The 19,321-nt window shown below is 42.8% G+C and overlaps 1 protein-coding gene across 15 annotated transcripts in view; it reads left to right on the top strand.

The window, feature by feature from the left end:
* The window catches only part of AMBRA1 (autophagy and beclin 1 regulator 1), a 177,809-nt gene that overhangs the window by 28,658 nt on the left and 129,830 nt on the right, over positions 1-19,321 (top strand). For 11 of the 15 annotated variants that reach the window (XM_073808864.1, XM_073808859.1, XM_073808860.1 and 8 more), the window contains 6 exons: positions 893-1,146; positions 1,523-1,581; positions 2,452-2,635; positions 3,270-3,442; positions 4,424-4,490; positions 5,042-6,495. In XM_073808864.1, the coding sequence (XP_073664965.1) occupies positions 1,012-1,146; positions 1,523-1,581; positions 2,452-2,635; positions 3,270-3,442; positions 4,424-4,490; positions 5,042-6,495 (2,072 nt within the window). In that variant the 5' untranslated portion in view covers positions 893-1,011. The remainder of the gene's footprint in view (positions 1-892; positions 1,147-1,522; positions 1,582-2,451; positions 2,636-3,269; positions 3,443-4,423; positions 4,491-5,041; positions 6,496-19,321) is intronic. The other 4 variants (XM_073808869.1, XM_073808867.1, XM_033860592.2 and 1 more) reach the window with 1 other exon arrangement.

Below are 19,321 nucleotides of genomic sequence, written 5' to 3'. Positions count from 1 at the left end.
TCAAATGTCATTTCATTGGGCTGCATATTCCATTGTTTGGAGGGACCACAATTCTTTAATTGTTGCACATGTGTATATTTTGCTGCTATTTGACATTTTAGTAGAATTTGTGTTTATTTTGTGACAGTTTTATACAGTTAAGGCTTGCAGTGGATGAGAAAAAGGAATTGAAATTTTTTCTTCTCTTTCCTCTGTCCTCTATTCTGGAACTTGAGTGGGGAAGAGAAAAGGAGAATGAGAAAGGTACCTCTAAGTGATTCTGTGCACTTGCTTTTAGGTAGGAGATAGAATTGAAGCTGCTGCATAAGAACCATACCTTAAGTAATAGCCTTTTAAAATCGGTTACGTGTCCTTTAGTTTGGAGGCTGCCCAAGTGATAAGGAGGACTACTAGCAACTAGGGAAGCAGCTTGGCACAGAGCGGGGAGTGCAGATTTTTTTTTTTTTTAGGCTGTGCTGTGTGCCATGCAGGATTTTAATTCCCGGACCAGGGATTGACCCTGTGACCCCTGCATTGGAAGCACGGAGTCCTAACCACTGGACTGCCAGGGAAGTCCCCAGAATGCAGATATTGTGTTGTGATTTGTTTTTTTTTTGACAGGGTTTTAGACCTTTTGGTTAGTAAAAGAGTTTTTACTGCCTGATAAAAAGAATAACTCCTTTAGACAATGGTCTCTTCTTTAGATATAAGGCTGAGCTATGGAGGATATGGGAGGAATTTAAGGATGAAATATTCTTGGAAGAAAAGTTCTGGGAGAAGGGTGTTTTCTGAGAAGATGTCGTTAAATATGAAAAGAACAGTACTTTCCTCTTTGAGCTAGAATCATATTTGCAGTGGGAACCTTCTCTGACTGCAGAATAGATGTTCTTTGACATTAATGTCTATACCTTAGATTTCCATGAAGGCAACTTACAAGGACCTGAATGGCCTCATTTTAGCTGCTTCAGCGTGTAGAGCTATTGCTCGCTCCTTCTCTTCCCGGGCCTGGTGTGACAGTGGCTACTGAGGACCATGAAGGTTGTTCCAGAGAAGAATGCTGTCCGGATACTCTGGGGGCGAGAACGGGGCACTCGGACCTTTGGAGCTCAGCGACTTCTGCAGGAGCTGGTGGAAGATAAAACCCGGTGGATGAAATGGGAGGGCAAGGTGAGAAAAATGGGTGTTTTTCACATAGGAGTTGTAGGGGTGACAGTAGAATGGGGCCTTAGAATGGGTTAATGACAGAGTTGGGGTATAATTTATTTTGTGTAGGAGAATTGATATATCTAACTTGGTTTTTTGTGGGGGGAGGTTTTAATAAATTTGGAAGCATAATGGGCTAGAAATATCATTTTTCTTTAGAGCTAGATATTTTTCCTGAAGGTAATTTAGATTTATCTCTCTCAATTTGTAGCTTGATCATTGTCTCCAGTTTTTAAGCTTACACTGTAAATACTAGTCTAGAATGGTTTGGTGCTTTTGAGATAGAGTGAGCCATAGTTTATAAATAATGTATTTTAACTTTTGTTTGTTTATTTCTCAGAGAGTAGAACTGCCGGATAGTCCACGCTCTACCTTTTTATTGGCCTTCAGCCCAGACAGGTACCACCAAGTCCTTACCTAAACTTTACCTGAGACTTGTGACAGCATTGCTTTCTGTGTATTTGGCCTAGCTTGATCTTCCAAGACAAATCCCTAAAGGCTCTTTTTTTTTTTTTTTAATTTATTTATTTATTTTTGTCTGTGTTGGGTCTTCTTTGCTGCGCGCGGACTTTCTCTAGTTGTGGCGAGCGGGGGCTACTCTTGGTTACGGTGCGCAGGCTTCTCATTGAGGTGGCTTCTCTCGTTGCAGAACACGGGCTCTAGGCGCGCGGGCTTCAGTAGTTACGGCTCGTGGGCTCTAGAGCGCAGACTCAGTAGTTGTGGCACATGGGCTTAGTTGCTCCGTGGCATGTGGGATCTTCCTGGACCAGGGCTTGAACCCATGTCCCCTGCATTGGCAGGCGAATTCTTAACCACTGCGCCACCAGGGAAGCCCCCTAAAGGCTCTTTGAAGCACTGAATGAACAGAGCTTTGCCAGTGTTATCAGAAAGGGAAAGAAAGTAGATGAGCAGTGCTAACCATAAAAATAATGGGAATAAGCAAAGGAATCTATGAACGTCGAGGATCAGAACTTGGAAAGTTTCTCAGTAAGAATCCTTTGCCTGTGTGATATAGGCCACCAATAGTGTGATAGTTTTCCCTGCTGGAAAGAATATTCTCTGAAGGGGTTATGTGTCTTCTGGGGACAGAATGGAGAAGCCGAAAGCTTTTAAAGATGAGAATGTTTCTGTTGTTTGTAATGCCCAAGTCGTAGTATTTATCATGTTGGGATGGGGAATAAGTATCAATTTTCATTTTTGTCCAAAGCTGAATAAGTTTGTTACCCTCCCACATGCTTCACATTTACTTCCTCCTCTTTGATTCCCTAGGACTCTCTTGGCCTCCACCCATGTAAACCATAATATCTATATCACGGAGGTGAAGACAGGCAAGTGTGTTCACTCTCTGATTGGACACCGCCGCACTCCATGGTGTGTCACTTTTCATCCCACCATCTCAGGCCTTATTGCTTCTGGCTGCCTAGATGGGGAGGTTAGGATTTGGGATTTACACGTAAGTGTTTCCTTTTCTTTGGTATTCTAAATGCAGAGACTTGTTTACCCTTGGGTTCTTAACTCTGGAGGAGAGACTAGCCAGGTTCTTAGGACTATATCTGAGTACTTACTCAGTAATCATTGCCTACTTACTGATAGGGAGTCTAGCCGACAGCCCTCCGTTCTAAGATGACACCCTATTTAACTGTCTGCCCATTGTGACATAGTACAGGACACTCTAAGACGTCTTCAGGATGGATTTCTCTTGTTTTAGATCAAGGATTGTACTGTATTCTGATGATGATCATCAAAGCAACGTGCTCCTTGTCCTGGTGACTGGCTAATGGGTTGTTGTGCACCATGTCATGCACCAAGCTTGAGTTTTCACAGGCTACAGAAACAGGAGCTGTGCGGGTGCTCATTGCTTATGGATTGTAAATGACAAAACTGAGCTGACAGTAATGTTTTTCTGATAAAGTTGTGACACTGCCAGATCACTGGTTTTGTACGTCGTTTTCAGAGGACATACTTAAAGTAGGCCCTACAAGTAGTCGTTTTATGTTAAATGGACCCTTTTTTTTTTTTTTGAACTTGACATCTCAGTCTGCTGGCAGCTTGTAACCTAAGAATGTCTGGGATTTGTTCATTCATAGGGTGGCAGTGAAAGCTGGTTCACAGATAGCAACAATGCCATTGCCTCCCTGGCTTTCCACCCTACGGCTCAGCTCCTGCTGATTGCTACTGCCAATGAGATCCACTTCTGGGATTGGAGTCGACGGGAGCCCTTTGCTGTGGTGAAGACAGCTAGTGAGATGGAACGGGTCCGGTGAGTGCTCTGCCCACCAGCAATGTCTGGCGTAGGATTAACATGGCAGAGAGCATTCACCCGTGCTTTCACCTCAGGAGACAGATTATTATCTCCGTATTATCCCTGCTCAGGGCAGGGTGTTATCCCTATGGCTCTTCCTGCTTTTTAAGCATCTGGCTAATCAGCTAGGAAGCAGTGCATATTGTTCATTTCAGCTGTTCCATATTGGCCTCATCTTCTGGTCTCTGTAGACTATGGCTGTTAGAATCTTTTTTAGGTTCAAAGCTATCTGGTTTGGTATAAAGCTTTTTTTTTTTTTTTTAATAATCCTGAAAGGTATTCAGGTGGTGGGTAGCTTGGTGGCTAAGTTGCTCATCCCTGGTTTTCTGGAAATGGAAAGTGGAGGTGTAGATATGTATCCAATCTGCTAGTAGATATTTACATATTTAGCTTTCAAAATCAGCGCGCACATAGTCCCTGAATTATAGTTGATGCATTGTTTTCCTTTGGTCCTCTTGGTATCGCAGTTGGATATTAGCTAATTTTCTAGCCTCAGCTATGTCACTTGATGCTGAGACTGTTCCTTGTCACCAGCACTCATGCTTCTTGCCAGTGTAGCTGCTGTGTGAGGGGAGATCTGAACCTGTGGCAGAGTATGGGAGCATTCTCTGCTTTACTATTATGATGGGCTCTTAGACATGAGCAGCTGTGTGCTTAACGTAGCTAGCTGCTTCCTGGGATGGAAGCCCGGGTGTTTTTTGAAATTATTTTTGCGATACGTATTACCTTATTCTGGCAAGTGTGAGGACGTAAGGAGAAGTATTGAGCTTTATTACTTTAATCTGTTTGAAAGTTTTGGAAATCTGTAGCATTAAGTGGATACCTCGGTGATCCCACAATTGTCAGTAATGATTTCCAGACGTTTTCTCACAGGTTTCCTCTTCTTGGTTAACATAATTTCTCTCTCTGTGTCTCTGTCCCTTTCTTCTGTGCTTTCAGTCTGGTGAGATTTGATCCTCTTGGACACTACTTACTCACAGCAATTGTTAACCCCTCTAATCAGCAGGTAAGTTAGTCAGCAGTTTCAACTCTGTCTAAACTGTGGGTTATTTTCTCAACTAGTGCTCTAATTCTGATTATATTGGACTTCAGTTTTCAATGTCCAGGTGTTGCTTTCCAGTCAAGATTCAAAACTAGCTTCAGACTGTACTCAAAGTTATAGCCATATCGTGACAGGGGAGTCCATTCTGAAACCCCTGAGTGATCGTCCCAGTAGAAGTAACCAGGCCGTGTTGGATAACTTGTCATTCATGTGCCTCTGGCTGGTTGACATTTTGCTTCCCCTTACTGCCTCCATGTCATGGAAATGCCTTTTGTAACAGAGTTGGTTTGCCAGCTGTACTCGTTCAGAAGTGTTGCTAATTGGAAGTGAATAATTTAATACCATATGATGATTCTGAATCTGGAACCAGTTAGTTCTCAGTACTTCAAGGATGGAGTTGTTGCCTCTCTAGAAAGGTTTTCCTTGGATGATTATCAGTAGTTTTTCTTGATTTACCGGCAAGTTCTACCTAACTACCTGGCTCTGCCCCCGCCCCACCTTGGTCCACGTTGCAGGGTGATGACGAACCAGAGATCCCCATAGACGGAACAGAATTATCGCATTACCGTCAGCGTGCCCTCCTGCAGTCACAGCCAGTGCGCCGGACGCCTCTCCTCCACAATTTCCTGCACATGCTGTCCTCCCGCTCCTCTGGCATCCAGGTGGGAGAGCAAAGCACAGTGCAAGATTCTGCCACCCCCTCACCCCCACCGCCTCCCCCTCAGCCCTCCACGGAGCGTCCCAGGACTTCCGCTTACATCCGGCTCCGACAGCGGGTCAGTTACCCCACAGCCGAGTGCTGCCAGCACCTTGGGATCCTGTGCCTTTGCAGCCGCTGCTCTGGCACTCGAGTTCCTTCCCTCTTGCCACACCAGGACAGTGTACCCCCTGCTCCTGCCAGGGCTACTACCCCTTCCTTTTCTTTTGTACAGACCGAGCCCTTCCATCCCCCGGAGCAGGCCTCATCAGCGCAGCAGGACCAGGGCCTCCTGAACCGGCCGTCTGCCTTCAGTACAGTCCAGAGCAGCACTGCCGGCAACACGCTCCGCAACCTCAGTCTGGGTCCCACCCGTCGCTCTTTGGGAGGCCCTCTGTCTAGCCACCCTTCTAGGTATCACCGAGAAATCGCTCCCGGGCTGACAGGATCTGAGTGGACCCGGACAGTGCTCAGTCTGAACTCCCGCTCTGAGGCGGAATCCATGCCCCCGCCCAGGACCAGTGCCTCTTCGGTGAGTTTGCTGTCTGTGCTGAGACAGCAGGAAGGTGGCTCTCAAGCATCTGTGTACACTTCAGCCACAGAAGGGAGGGGTTTTCCAGCTTCAGGGTTGGCAGCTGAGTCAGATGGAGGGAATGGCTCCAGCCAAAACAACTCGGGCAGCATTCGCCATGAGCTTCAATGTGACCTGAGACGCTTCTTTTTGGAGTATGACCGGCTTCAGGAGCTGGACCAGAGCCTGAGTGGGGAAGCGCCCCAGGCCCAACAGGCCCAGGAAATGCTCAACAATAACATTGAATCTGAGAGGCCAGGCCCCTCCCACCAGCCCACCCCACACAGCAGCGAGAACAACTCCAACCTGTCCCGCGGCCACCTGAATCGCTGCCGCGCTTGCCACAATCTCCTGACCTTCAACAATGATACCCTGCGCTGGGAAAGAAGTGCACCTAACTACTCCTCTGGTGAAGCCAGCTCCTCCTGGCAGGTCCCCAGTACCTTTGAGGGCATGCCCTCGAGTGGCAGCCAGTTGCCACCTCTCGAGCGGACTGAGGGCCAAACGCCGAGCTCCAGCAGGCTGGAGTTGAGCAGCTCTGCTAGCCCACAGGAGGAGAGGACTGTGGGGGTGGCCTTCAACCAGGAGACAGGCCACTGGGAACGAATTTACACCCAGTCCAGCAGATCTGGAACTGTGTCGCAGGAGGCCTTACATCAGGATATGGCTGAGGAAAGCTCCGAGGAAGATTCACTCAGGAGGTGAGCAGATGCTTTCCTGTCTTCTCCTGTATCCCTTACTTTCCTCCTGATATCTCTTCCTTCAGTCCTGTGGGTGTTGTGGCTGGATCTGGAGTGTCTGGGATCCATGCATCATGCATCTGGTTCTGATTTCCCTAGCTTCCATTGCATCTTCTTGGAAAATCTTGCTGTGGTGGCGGAAAGAGGATAAGGCCTGGCAGTATGAGTCAGGTGACTCGGCTTGCTCCTTTTCTGGCTAAGCTCATGTGACGTTAGCCTTGGAGGAGAGTTGTAGATGAGGTTAGAGAGGCATGAGGAGGTAAAACCGTTGACTTCCTCTGCTCTGCTTTTTTGGCCTTCTCCAAGGATTGTATGTGCAGGACTGGTTATTGTGAAACAACAAAATGTCCCAGAGAGACTAGGAAAAAGTAGTAAAAGAGAACCCTGCTTAGGACAGATTAGTGTATTGGGTCTTTGATTGTGTTGCTTTGGACAAATTCTGAAACCATATCTTTTGGAACACTGCAACTTGACAAAAGGAAAAGAAAATAGTACGTATATATGTCAAGAAAAAGTTTTTTTGTTTTTTAGCGATATATATTTTTTGGACAGCAAGTTAGTTGCTTAGTTAAGATTCTTTGAGTAGATCTTCCAGATGGACATTCACCTCGAGGTGGAGAAGAAGAAATTCATAGAAGGAAGGCCTCTCCATACTTGGATTGGCATCCCAGGCAACTCTTTCATGGAAGAAACAGAGTGGGTGTAGTTGATCGCCCACCACATGTTCCGTGTATGGCTGTGTGCGCATCTATCTTGATTTATTAGGGACTTCTTTCTGTAATTCTGTAAAGGTCAAATCTAGCATAATCACCAACTCCCAGAATATGCTTGTTGGATCCAAACAGCATATTGCTGTGCATTACATCCTCTGTTGAAGCATCTGAAGTTTCTCTGACATAAGCTTCTAGCAAGGGTGGGAATATGGATTGTGCACATAATGTACTTGTTATTTTGGGAGAATGCTTTAGAGAGTTACCCAGTTAATAAGTATTTGTTGAATTATATATTTTTTCTAGCACTGTGCTAGGCACTGTCAGGAGTACAAAAGCAGTATAATACCTGGTCTTTGCCCACTGGCAGTATACAGTGTTGTTGTAGAGGCAAGACTTATTTACATGTAATTACATAAAAAATGTAAATGAGCCGAATGCTTCATTGTATGGTACTGAGATTAAATGTAGTCTAATTTCAGAGAAAGGGAAGGATCATCAAAGAAGGCTTTACAAGAATAAGTCTTGAAAGATGGGTAGGATTTGGAAAGGGAAAGACCTTTTTATTTTGAGGATATAGCACATGCTAAGGGAGGAAAGGGCATGATGAATTCAGGATAAGAAGAAGTTACTTAAGGGCAGTTAGTAACGTGAACACAGGGAGACTTGGTCAGATATGAAAGATAGATGAGGTAGCTGAGATTGTTACTCTGCCCGTTTGATTGAGGCCAGTTCTGGATTAACATCTAAATTGCCAGCTTTGGAATACTTTGCCTTGCATAATGACCCATATCAGGAGCCTGAGACTCTGTTCTTCCTTTTTGTCAAGAGAGGTGAGACAGTAGCAAGCATAGTGCCTGACATATAGTAGGCATTCAAAAAGTTTATTAAAGGTAGCCATAAAGGACTGTCTACAGTTATTGCTCTAAAAGCCTACCAGTGCCTGTTTCACTAGCATCAGTGGGTTTGTGGTCAGCCTCTGTCCGTTCTGTTCTAGCAGGACCTCTTCATGTGTTGCTGTTCTGAGAAATACCTGAGTTGTTTATTTTTTTTTATTTTTTATTTTTGCGGTACGCGGGCCTCTCACTGTTGTGGCCTCTCCTGTTGCGGAGCACAGGCTCCGGACGCGTAGGCTCAGCGGCCATGGCTCACGGGTCCAGCAGCTCCACGGCATGTGGGATCTTCCCGGACCGGGGCACGAACCCGTATCCCCTGCATCGGCAGGCGGACTCTCAACCACTGCGCCACCAGGGAAGCCCTACCTGAGTTGTTTAAAACAAACTCTGTTGTTTGATAATAATTAGAGATACCAATTACTGAGAGCCTACTACTCTGTTCTAGCTTTGCAGTAATTATTTCTAATTTTCACAGTAACTCTGTGCAAGGCAGGTATGAAATTTCCCATCTTCCAGTTGAGGAAAGAGTGGCTCAGAGAAGTCAAGTTTCTTGTTAAAGGTCACACAGTAGGTTGCTGAGTGGGGATTTGAACTCCAGTGTGCATGACTAAAGATTTTTTTAGGCTGCCCTCCATGGTGTGTGTGTGTTTTTTTTAAATTAATTAATTAATTAATTAATTTATGGCTGCGTTGGGTCTTTGTTGCTGCATGTGGGCTTTCTCTAGTTGAGGCAAGCAGGGGCTACTCTTCGTTGCGGTGCGCGGGCTTCTCATTATGGTGGCTTCTCTTGTTGCAGAGCACGGACTCTAGGTGCGTGGGCTTCAGTAATTGTGGCATGCGGGCTCAATAGTTGTGGTGCACGGGCTTAGTTGCTCTGTGGCATGTGGGATCTTCCTGGACAGGGCTTGAACCTGTGTCCCCTGCATTGGCAGGTGGATTCTTTTTTTTTTGCAGTACACGGGCCTCTCACTGTTGTGGCCTCTCCCGTTGCGGAGCACCGGACGCGCAGGCTCAGCGGCCATGGCTCATGGGCCCAGCTGCTCCGCGGCATGTGGGATCTTCCCGGACCAGGGCACAAACCCGTGTCCCCTGCATTGGCAGGCGGACTCTCAACCACTGGGCCACCAGGGAAGCCCCTGGCAGGTGGATTCTTAACCACTGCGCCACCAGGGAAGTCCCCATGGTGTATTTCTTAAAGTGATAATCTCATTTTTAGGTGAACCATTTTTATGTTTTTCTTTTCTTTTAACTTTTTGTTATGGAAATCTTCAAACATAAAAATGAAAAGAAAAGTAGTATAAATGAACTCCCATATACCTATCACCTGGCTTCAGAAATTTTCAACACTCGTCTGTATCCCTTACCCACTCCCAGCCACCCAGACATCATATAATTTTGTCTGAAAATACTCCAGTATGTTTCTCTAGAGCAATTCTGTCTAATAAAATGTTCTGTATCTGTGCCATATGGTATAGTAGCTACCAGCCGCATGTGGCTATTGAGCATTTGAAATGTGGCTAGTATGATCTGAGAAACTACATTTAAATTTTAACTAATTTAAATGTAGATAGCCACGTGTGACTAATATATTAATAGTCACTTCTTAATAAAGTGGGCCATTTAAAACCCAGAAACTGTTAAGGATGTATCAGAATTTTTTTTAGGCGAAAAGTAGTATGTGTTTGTGGTTTAAATAAAAAAGTTCAAGCATTTAGAAATGTTATGTTGTAGAAAATGAAGTCCCTTGTCATCTTGCTGTAAACAATTTTATATATATATACACACACACACACACACACACACGCTTTTTAAATTTTAAAATATACAAATGCACAGTTCTCATTGTAAAATAGTATATTAATCCAGTGGTTACATTATTTATGGAGTTGCTTTTCAAATGAGCTTGAATGAGGTGTACCACGAGGGTTTACAGCCTATCAAAAATGAGGTATCTTGTAAAACATTCTAAGTGCACACCCATTAAAGAAGGGCCACCACTTCCTCATAAACTGAGGGGCTGCATTCTGGTATAAATCACTAATATATACTTGTGTTAATCGGCATCTTCTACCACCTTCTGAAGGTCCAGTGTTCTCTGGCTGATGAGCGGCCTTGCTTGGATTTCCCCAGCAGATGTCACTGTTGGGCTAGGCTGGCAGGGAAGAGGTGTCCTTACTGTGTGTGTGCGCGTCTACTTGAAGGGAGGGCGTTTATTCTTCATGTAGTAGGAGATGGACTAAGGAGGCATGTTTTGATCCTTGGTGTTGCTGATATAATCTATAGTGTTTTCAGATAGTGAGAATATGAAGCAAAAGTGTGTATTTCAGTGTAGCTCTATGTTGCTGAACAGTGATGCACGGTTTATCTCCTTTTGCCTCTGGGCAGTGGAAGGTGACTGTCTCTATATAGTCTGACTCCAGGTTACAGTTTATAACTTGGATGGCAGACCCTTTGCTTCACCATGAGAAGCTTCTTTTGGGGTCTGATAGCCCAGGACTTAGCAGGAGAAGATGAGGGTGTTGGGGCTTCTTGCAACAGGGTCCCTGTGGCCTTGAAAGGCTGGTATTAGGGAAAAAAAGAAAATTATTTAAATGTCGTCTTGAAACTGGAGAAAACCTAGAGTTTATTTAGTCCAGTGTCTGTCTGTCTGTCTGTCTCTGTCTCTTTCTAATTGATGAGAAAACTTAGATGCAGAGAGGGGAAGTGACCCCAGGGAAGCCCGGAAGTGACTTTAAAGAGGTGCTTGTAGCAAAGATGGGAGTCAAACTTCTGGGTCCTAAAGAGGGTGCTCTTTCGTCCTCTTCATTTGAAATTAGTGCTTTCACACATCAGTTTTCTCTGTCAAAACTTCTAGGGGCTTCCCTGGTGGCGCCGTGGTTGAGAGTCCGCCTGCTGATGCAGGGGACACGGGTTCGTGCTCAGGTCCGGGAAGATCTGACATGCCGCGGAGCAGCTGGGCCTGTGAACCATGGCCACTGAGCCTGCGCGTCCGGAGCCTGTGCTCCGCAATGGGAGAGGCCACAACAGTGAGAGGCCCGCATACCACAAAAAAAAAGAAAAAAAAAAAAAGAGTAAGGGAAGCGTGGGGGAAGATAAACCCAGGCCTTAAAGGAGCGTGGCTCTTGTTATAACCCTGGGAATTGGGCTGGTGAAATAATTACTCTGATTGATCGATTCATTCATTCATAAGGTTGACAAATATTTACTAAGTACCTACTGTGTACCATATACTATTTAAGTACCAGCAAGAAGTCTCTTATTCTAATGAGAGAAAGAAAATAAACACATAAATAAAATATCTAGTATGCCAGATGATGTTAAATTCTATGAAGAAAAATATTTGAAAATGTAGGTGTTTCTGGGGTGGAAGTTTGTAGTGTTAAATAGGGTCATCAGAGGAAGTCTGGTAAGGTGACATTGGAGCAGACACCTCTTCCTTCCTTCAAGCAAGTAAGGGAGTAAACTCTGTATACATTGGGGGCAAGGGCATTCTAGGCAGAGAAGGGCAAATGCAAAATCCCTGAAACGCTTGGCTGGAGCACAGTGAAGGATGGAGTGATAGAAGATGAAGTTAGAGAGGTAATGGGGACCAGATTATGCAGGCCTTCTAAGATATTTAAGGGATTTTACATCTTACTCTGAGTGATTTGGGAAGCCTTGGGAAGTGGAGTAGCATGATCTTATATTTTAAAAGGATCATGTGGCTGCTGATTGACAATAGACTGAAGAGGCTCTGCTAAATAGGGTAAATTAAAGTTAGGCCAGCATCACACACTTTTAGATTAATTTGTGTCTTGATTCTGTGGTGAAAACCAGAAGGCGGGAGTCAATGATTGTGTCAGAATTAGAAGGGCCTTAAATGTTTGGATGAAGAGTTGCCAAATAAAGAAATAAAGCCTCTTGGCAGGCGTATTATCTGCAACAAAGCCACCCCCATCCCCCAAGCATGACAGCATGTTATTGAAACTGTGAGGAAGGGAGAGCGTGAAAAATTTGTAGTCACCAAGGTATCATAAATGGAATTTTGAGATGCCTGTTTTGTCTGCTTACAAAACAAATACAAAGTCATTTGTAAAAATTCAAACATAGAAATGTGTGATTTATCTATCTATAGTGAATGTCCTCTGCAGTGCTAACCACTGTTTAGCAATTTGTGTGTTAACTTAAGAATTTTTTCTCTGCAAATGAAAGCACTTTTTTTTATTTATAAAAATGGGATCATACTAAATCTACTCTTCCACCGTTTACATATTTCACTTAATATGTCATGGACATTTTTCCATGTTGATGTGTATAGATCTGCTACATTCTTTTTAACAATGGCATTGTATTCCACAGTTGGATGCACCATAATTAAACAAGTTCTCTGTTGACAGAATCTGTATTGTTTCTGGTTTTTGCATGCAGAAACAATGCTGTAGCATCTTTGTGTACTTGTGCAGGTGTCTCTAGAGGAGGATGAATTTTCAGAACTACAATTGCTGGGGCTGAAGAGTGTGAACATTGTTAATGGTAAAAATTAATTGTATTCATTATTACTAATTTAAAACGTATAAAATGATATTTTCTATTTTAGTGAGCATAATTTTATAGATATTCATAATTTCATAGATTAGGACTCCTAATCCTGTGTTTTTTCCCCTCCCATAAGGTCTTATGTTTCTTAGTTGTAAATCCTACCACCGGGTTTTTCAGGAATCTGATCCTCAAGGTTGAGAAGGACTTCTAACATATGCCACCTGGAGGTGTTCATGTACTTTTCTTCTCCAGTAGCCTTGTATGAGGGAGACTTGGTTCCATCTTTGACACTCACTTACTGACTTTGGGCCACCTAGTCTTCCTGGCCTTGTTAAATGATTGAGAGAGTCCAGATATTTCTTGCCCCATCATAAGGCAGTAACATTTAGATATTTAAGTTATTTGTTTTCGGGGATAGTTAGAAAACCCACTTCTCTCTTTGGCAATATGAGGGTGAGGGTAGAGTAGAAGAGAGGGTACCTGGTAATCTTTTTCCCCTTCTCTGCTCATCTGCCCAGCTAAGTCACTCTGTATTTGAGCCTCTGAATTCTGAGTGTGATCCCTGGTTGTATCCTCTGTTTCAGTGACTAGGACTTTTTCTGTGAAGGGCAAGTTTGTAAACATTTTAGGCTTTGTGTAGACCATATGGTCTCTGTTGCAAATACTGAACTTTGCCATTGTAGCACGAAAGTAGCCATAGACAATAGGTAAGTGAATAAGTATGGCTGTGTGCCAATAAACTTTACTTACGGACACAAATGTGATTTTTATATAATTTTCACGTGTCGTGAAATATTCTTCTTTTGATGTTTTTCAGCTATTTAAAAATATAAAAACCATTCTTAGCACATGGGCTATACAAAAACAGGCAGTAGGCCAGATTTGGCCTACAGACCATGGTTTGCCAATCCCTGCTTTATGTGAATATGACTTGGAATGGAAGAGAGTTGGGTGCTATAGTAATAAAAGGCATTATGATAAGGAGGGCCCTGGAAGAGGTAGGGAGGGGACCCCTGCACTTGTCTCTCTCTGTACTTTGGACTAGATGTCCTGAGTATTGGCTCTTGTAAGATTCTTTGACGGTTAAGAGCAGGCTTAAGTGCATGAAGAGTTTCTTGTTTCCTCTGCTTTCTGCCCTGAAGCAAGGTTTTCTAACCTTGCTATATATCTGTCTTGGGAATTGTTTGCAAGTGAGGAGGCTTGCCCTGGTGTTAGGGAGGGTGTGAGCCTCCAGGTCCTCCAGGCTGTATGCTTGATAGGCAGCCCTTCCCCCACTGCAGGTCAAATTAACACCTGTTGGGCAGATCTAAATTATCCTCCATCATCCCTCTGTCTGGGGCTGAATGGTGTAGAGCAGGCTGTGTGCTTTGTATACACACTGAGAACTTGAAAATATGTAATCGCTTCTGTCAGCTCAGAGTGTTGGAGTGCCACAGGGACTTCAGTGGGATCTATGTGTACTGCAAATATATTTGGAGCAATTTCCCATGTACTCATTTTCCCCCCTTCAGATCCCCTTCTCTACTGTAATCTGTTCAGAGTAGTGCTCTAAAGGATGTGTTGGAGGTTTTGCTAAGACATTAACACCAGGTGTACGGGGTTCTGTTTGCATAATATATTTTGCTTTTTGTAATCGGTCCCAGCCCATTAGAGCTGTGCAGGTAGCTTCTCCTCCTCCTCTAGGATTTCTTATACATTTATGGGGAGGAGGAGAATCCAGTACATCATCTGCTCCTTCTTGGAAGCACTCCTGACAATGTGTTCACATGAGCAAATTTGGCTTTAGCAGGTGGGCCTGTTATATTAGCCTAGAGATTGCAAAATAACCTTCAGGTGCATTTGTTTGGCCCTCACGATGTCACTAAAAATTTCAGTTTTTTCTACATAAATCCAGATTTCTGGATTCTCTTGAAAAAAAAATTAGATCTGGCTTACATTCCCACATAATAACAATCAGCAGGAGTTGAGTAGTTGTTGCCCCTTTAGTCAAGGTGTGGACCTTCTTTGTGCCTTAGTCTGCACTGGGCTGACTTCATCCATTTACGTTTCCTGCTTAATTCCAATTTTGTGTTGGTTACCACTGCTTTCATTAGCTCAAGAAGGTCTTCTTAAGTTCCCTACCCCTTGTCTCCACCAGGGGGAGGCACTGGACATGGCAGTACTCTCTCCTCTACCCCACCCATCCTGCCTAATTCACACATAAAGGGCTCCCCTGCTGGCAGTAGGCTGACATGCTCACAGCCCCCTCACCTGAAAAGCTGCCTGACTTTTTAATAGCAACATTTAATAAACTCCTCCTTTGTTTCCAAAGAGGGAAGGTGGGGGTGCCAAGATTATTTGCTGGCTGGGGCACCATTTAGTGAGCAGACCTCTGTCATGTCAGGTTATGCAGTATGAAAGTAACCTTCCTTTCATGATGAACTATGTGAAATCTTGGACAAGAATGTCTGCACCTCTCCCTGTGAGCAGAGTGCCTTGGACAGAGGGATGGGTTTCCATGAGAAGGCCGATTGATTTGGATGTCACCTGCCAGAAAATTAAAATCAAGTTAGAGCAAGAGTAGAAACTTGTAATAATAAAGGAATCAAAGGCTGAAAGTATGACCTTGTCATAGAAGGAGAATTGCAGCTTGTTAACATTGTGCTCTTTTCCTTTGCTGCATCAGAGAGTATGAGTTTGAATCTTTTTGCCTCTTTTCCTTTTTCCTCCCCTACACATGTTCATATACGTTTCTCAATTTTCCTCTATCTCCCTGCTGTCTCCTTGGATCACTTCACCTCAGCGAGGTGGCTTTTATCTTTTGCTTTCTTTGTTCTGGTGGCAAATGTAACCTATTTTGGGGGTCTTTTTTCTTACTGTGATTAAAAAAACATAAATTTACCCTCTTAAATTTTAAATGTACAGTGTTGTTAAGTCTATGCACATAGTTGTATAGCAGATCTCTAGAACTTTTTCTCCCTGCAAGAGTGAAATGCTCATTGAACAATTCTCATTTCCCCGTCCCGCCATCCCCTGGCAACCATGATTCAGTTTTCTTTTTCTGTGAATTTGATTGCTTTAGATCCTCATATAAGTGGAATCATGCAGTATTTGTCTTTTGGTGATTGGCTTATTTCACTTAGCGTAATGTCCTCAAGGTTCATCCATGTTGTAGCATATGACAGGATTTTCTCCTTTTTAAATGCTGAATAATATTCAGTTGTGTGTATGTACCACATTTTTTTAATCCATTCATCTGTGGATGGACCTTTAAGTTGCTTCCACATCCTGGCTACGTGAATAATTCTGTAATGAACATGGGTGTTCAAATATCTCTTTAAGATTCTGTTTTCAATTTCCTTGGATATATACTAAGAAGTAGTATGGCTGGGTCATACAGTAGTTATATTTTTAATTTTTTGAGGAACTTTTATGCTGCTTGTCATAGCAGCTGCACCACTTTACAGTTCTACCAACAGTGCACAAGGGTTCCAATTTCTCCACATCCTTGCCAACATTGTTATTTTCTGTTTGGGTTTTTTTTTGTTTTTGGAGATTGGCATCTTAGCATGCATGAGATAATATGTCATTGTGGTTTATTTGCATTTCCCTGATGATAAGTGATGTTGAGCATCTTTTCATATGTTTGTTGGCCATTTGCATATATTCTTTGGATAACTGTCTATTCAAGTCCTTTGCCCATGTTTTAATTGGGTTTTTGGTTGTTGTTATTATTAAATTGTAGGAGTTCTTTATATATTCTGGCTATTAACCCCTTATCTGATAAATAGCTTACAAACATTTTGTCCTATTCTGTAGATTGCCTTTTTATTCTGTTGTTTCCTTTGCTTAAGTTTTAAAAGTTTGATGCAGTCCCAGTTGTCTATTTTTGCTTTTGTTACCCGTGGGATTTTTTTGTGTGTAGTATCTAAGAAATCATTACCTATTCCAATGTTATAAAACTTTTCCCCCATATTTTCTTCTGTGAGTTTTATAGTTTCAGGTCATATGTTTAGATTTTTAATCCATTTTGAGTTAATTTTTATCTGTGGCATAAGATAATGGACAATCTTCATTATTTTGCATGTGAATAGCCAGTTTTCCCAGTACTATTTGTTGGGAAGACTGTCCTGCCCTCATTGTGTAGTCTTGGCACCCTTGTCAAATATCATTTGCCCATACACACAAGGGTTTATATCTGGGCTCGCTATTCTGTTCCATTGGTCTATTGTTTGTCCTTATGCCAGTACCATACTGTTTTAATTGCTATAGCTTTGTAATATGTTTTGAAACCAGGGCAGGTTAGGCCTCCAGCTTGGTTCCTCTTTCACAAGATTGTTTGGCTATCCAGAACTCTTTTTGAGATTCTGTATGAATTTTGGGATATTTTTTTCCTCTTTCTGCAAAAAAAAAAAAAAAAAAAAAGGAAATAAAGCAAAAAAATACCATTGGGATTTTGATGGGGATTACATTGAATCTGTAGATTGCTTTGGGTATTATGGACATTTTAACAATGTTAAGTCTTCCAGTCCATGAACATGGGATGTCTTTCTTTTTATTTGTGTCGTTAATTTTTTTCAGCAGTGTTTTATAGTTTTCAGTGTACAAACCTTCCACCTCTTTGGTTAAATTTATTCCTAAGTATTTTATTCTTTTTGACACTGTTGTAAGTAGGATTGTTTTCTTAATTTTCTTTTTAGCAGATGTAACCCTTTTAAAACTAAGACAAGAAAGAACTCTTCTTTTTTTTTTTTTTTTAAACTTTAGTGTTTTCCCAGAAGTCTAGCACTCTTTCTTTTCTGCATGCTTTTCTGATTCCTTTTTATGCTTGTCTCTTTTGAGTTCTCAAAATTGAGGCAGAAGCTGGGCTGGTCATTTTCTGTTAGCTCCTTGAAGGCAAAGGACCATTGCTGTAATGGTCATCCTAACAGAGTTACTGAATTTTTTTTAAAAAATTTAAATTTAATTTAATTTTAAAAATTTATTTATTTTATTTATTTTTGGCTGTGTTGGGTCTTTGTTGCTGCGCGCGGGCTTTCTCTAGTTGTGGCGAGTGGGAGCTACTCTTTGTTGCGGTGCGTGGACTTCTCATTGCAGTGGCTTCTCTTGCTGCCGAGCACGGGCTCTAGGCACGTGGGCTTCAGTAGTTGTGGCACGTGGGCTCAGTAGTTGTGGCTCACAGGCTCTAGAGCTCAGGCTCAGTAGTTGTGGCACACGGGCTTAGTTGCTCTGCGGCATGGGGGATCTTCCCGGACCAGGGCTTGAACCCATGACCCCTGCATTGGCAGGTGGATTCTTAACCACTGCACCACCAGGGAAGCCCCCAATTTTTTTTTTAATTGAAGTATAGTTCATTTACAAAGAGTTGATGAATTTATAGTCCCTCCTAGAGCAACTAAATTTGGCAGCTGTGTTAGATGGTACTATTTTGGACGGGGTAAGTTATATGTGAGAGAGAGAGAGAGACAGAAGGAGAGAGAGAGGTGTAGATACATCAGAATGTGTTTGTCATGCGATCTTTGGCCAGTGGTTCTCAAAGTGTGGTCTTCAGACCAGGAACATCAGCATCTCCTGCTGATGTGAGAAAGGCGAGTTTCTGGGCTCATTCCAGACCTACTGAATCAGAAACTTGGGGTGGGAGGTGTGCAGTCTGCGTTTTTAACAAGCTCTCCAGATGATTTTGATATGCACTAAGTTAGAGAATACTGTTTTAGACCACCCAGGAACTCTTAACATCGCAACCACCACCTCCTCCCTAAATCTCTGAAGTGTACTAAAATTCCTTTGCATCATCCATCACCTTTATTTTTCCTTTTGCTCCTGTCCCATGTGTGATGCAGTGTTACTTTAACTCTCATAGTCTCCTTAGGTTCCCCCTCTTTTCTTGTAATGTATTCTAGTAGAAGGATTTGGATTTGAGCAACTTCGGATTCAAATTCTGGCCCTATTGTGTGACCCTGGGCAGATTAAATATCCTCTCTGAACTTCGGTTATAAAATCGTTGTTATGCAGGTTAAATGAGTTAAGCATCAGTTGCTTTTACATGTTTAGATGCTCAAGAAATGCCAGCTCTTTTCTCTCTTTCTCCATTATTACTCTGCTCAAAAATCAAACAAACAGAAAAAACCCAAAAAGCAAACAAAAACTCCTTTTGCCATGACACATTCCCTACAGGTCGTTTTCTTTTGTATCTGTTAGTACCATGTTTTTTTTTTTTTTGGACTTAAGTCTTCATGATCTATGAAATCTCACCATGTAAAATTGGGGTAAACCAAGTACATAAAAAAGTGAGGTGCTGTATAAAGGAAAGGGTAAGGAACAGCTATTGTGATAGGGCTAGTGCCAGTTACTCCCATTAGTCACTTGCAGCAGACGCAATGAGATTCTATTTTAGAAAGTGTAGTGATACAGAAAGTAGTTTGGCCCATAGCAAGGGAATGGGATATTATCTTCATTTTTCCTGCACTCTATTATAATGATCTGTGCAAAAGAAACTATTTGCCTCTTGATAAGAGAGGGAGTACAAATAGCCTTAGTTTCCCCAATTCTAGGGTCACCTTCAATATTGAGAGGGAGCCCTCCAGGGCAGAAGTGTGTTTCAAAAAGGAGAGCCTGATTGAGACAAGTAGAAAAGAGTAGAAAGTCTTTCTAAATTGACATTCACCCTTTTGACCAGTACCAAGA

Source organism: Tursiops truncatus, chromosome 8 (genome assembly GCF_011762595.2).
Source record: "Tursiops truncatus isolate mTurTru1 chromosome 8, mTurTru1.mat.Y, whole genome shotgun sequence".
NCBI lineage: Eukaryota > Metazoa > Chordata > Mammalia > Artiodactyla > Delphinidae > Tursiops > Tursiops truncatus.
This window is presented reverse-complemented; position numbering and strand designations above follow the sequence as displayed.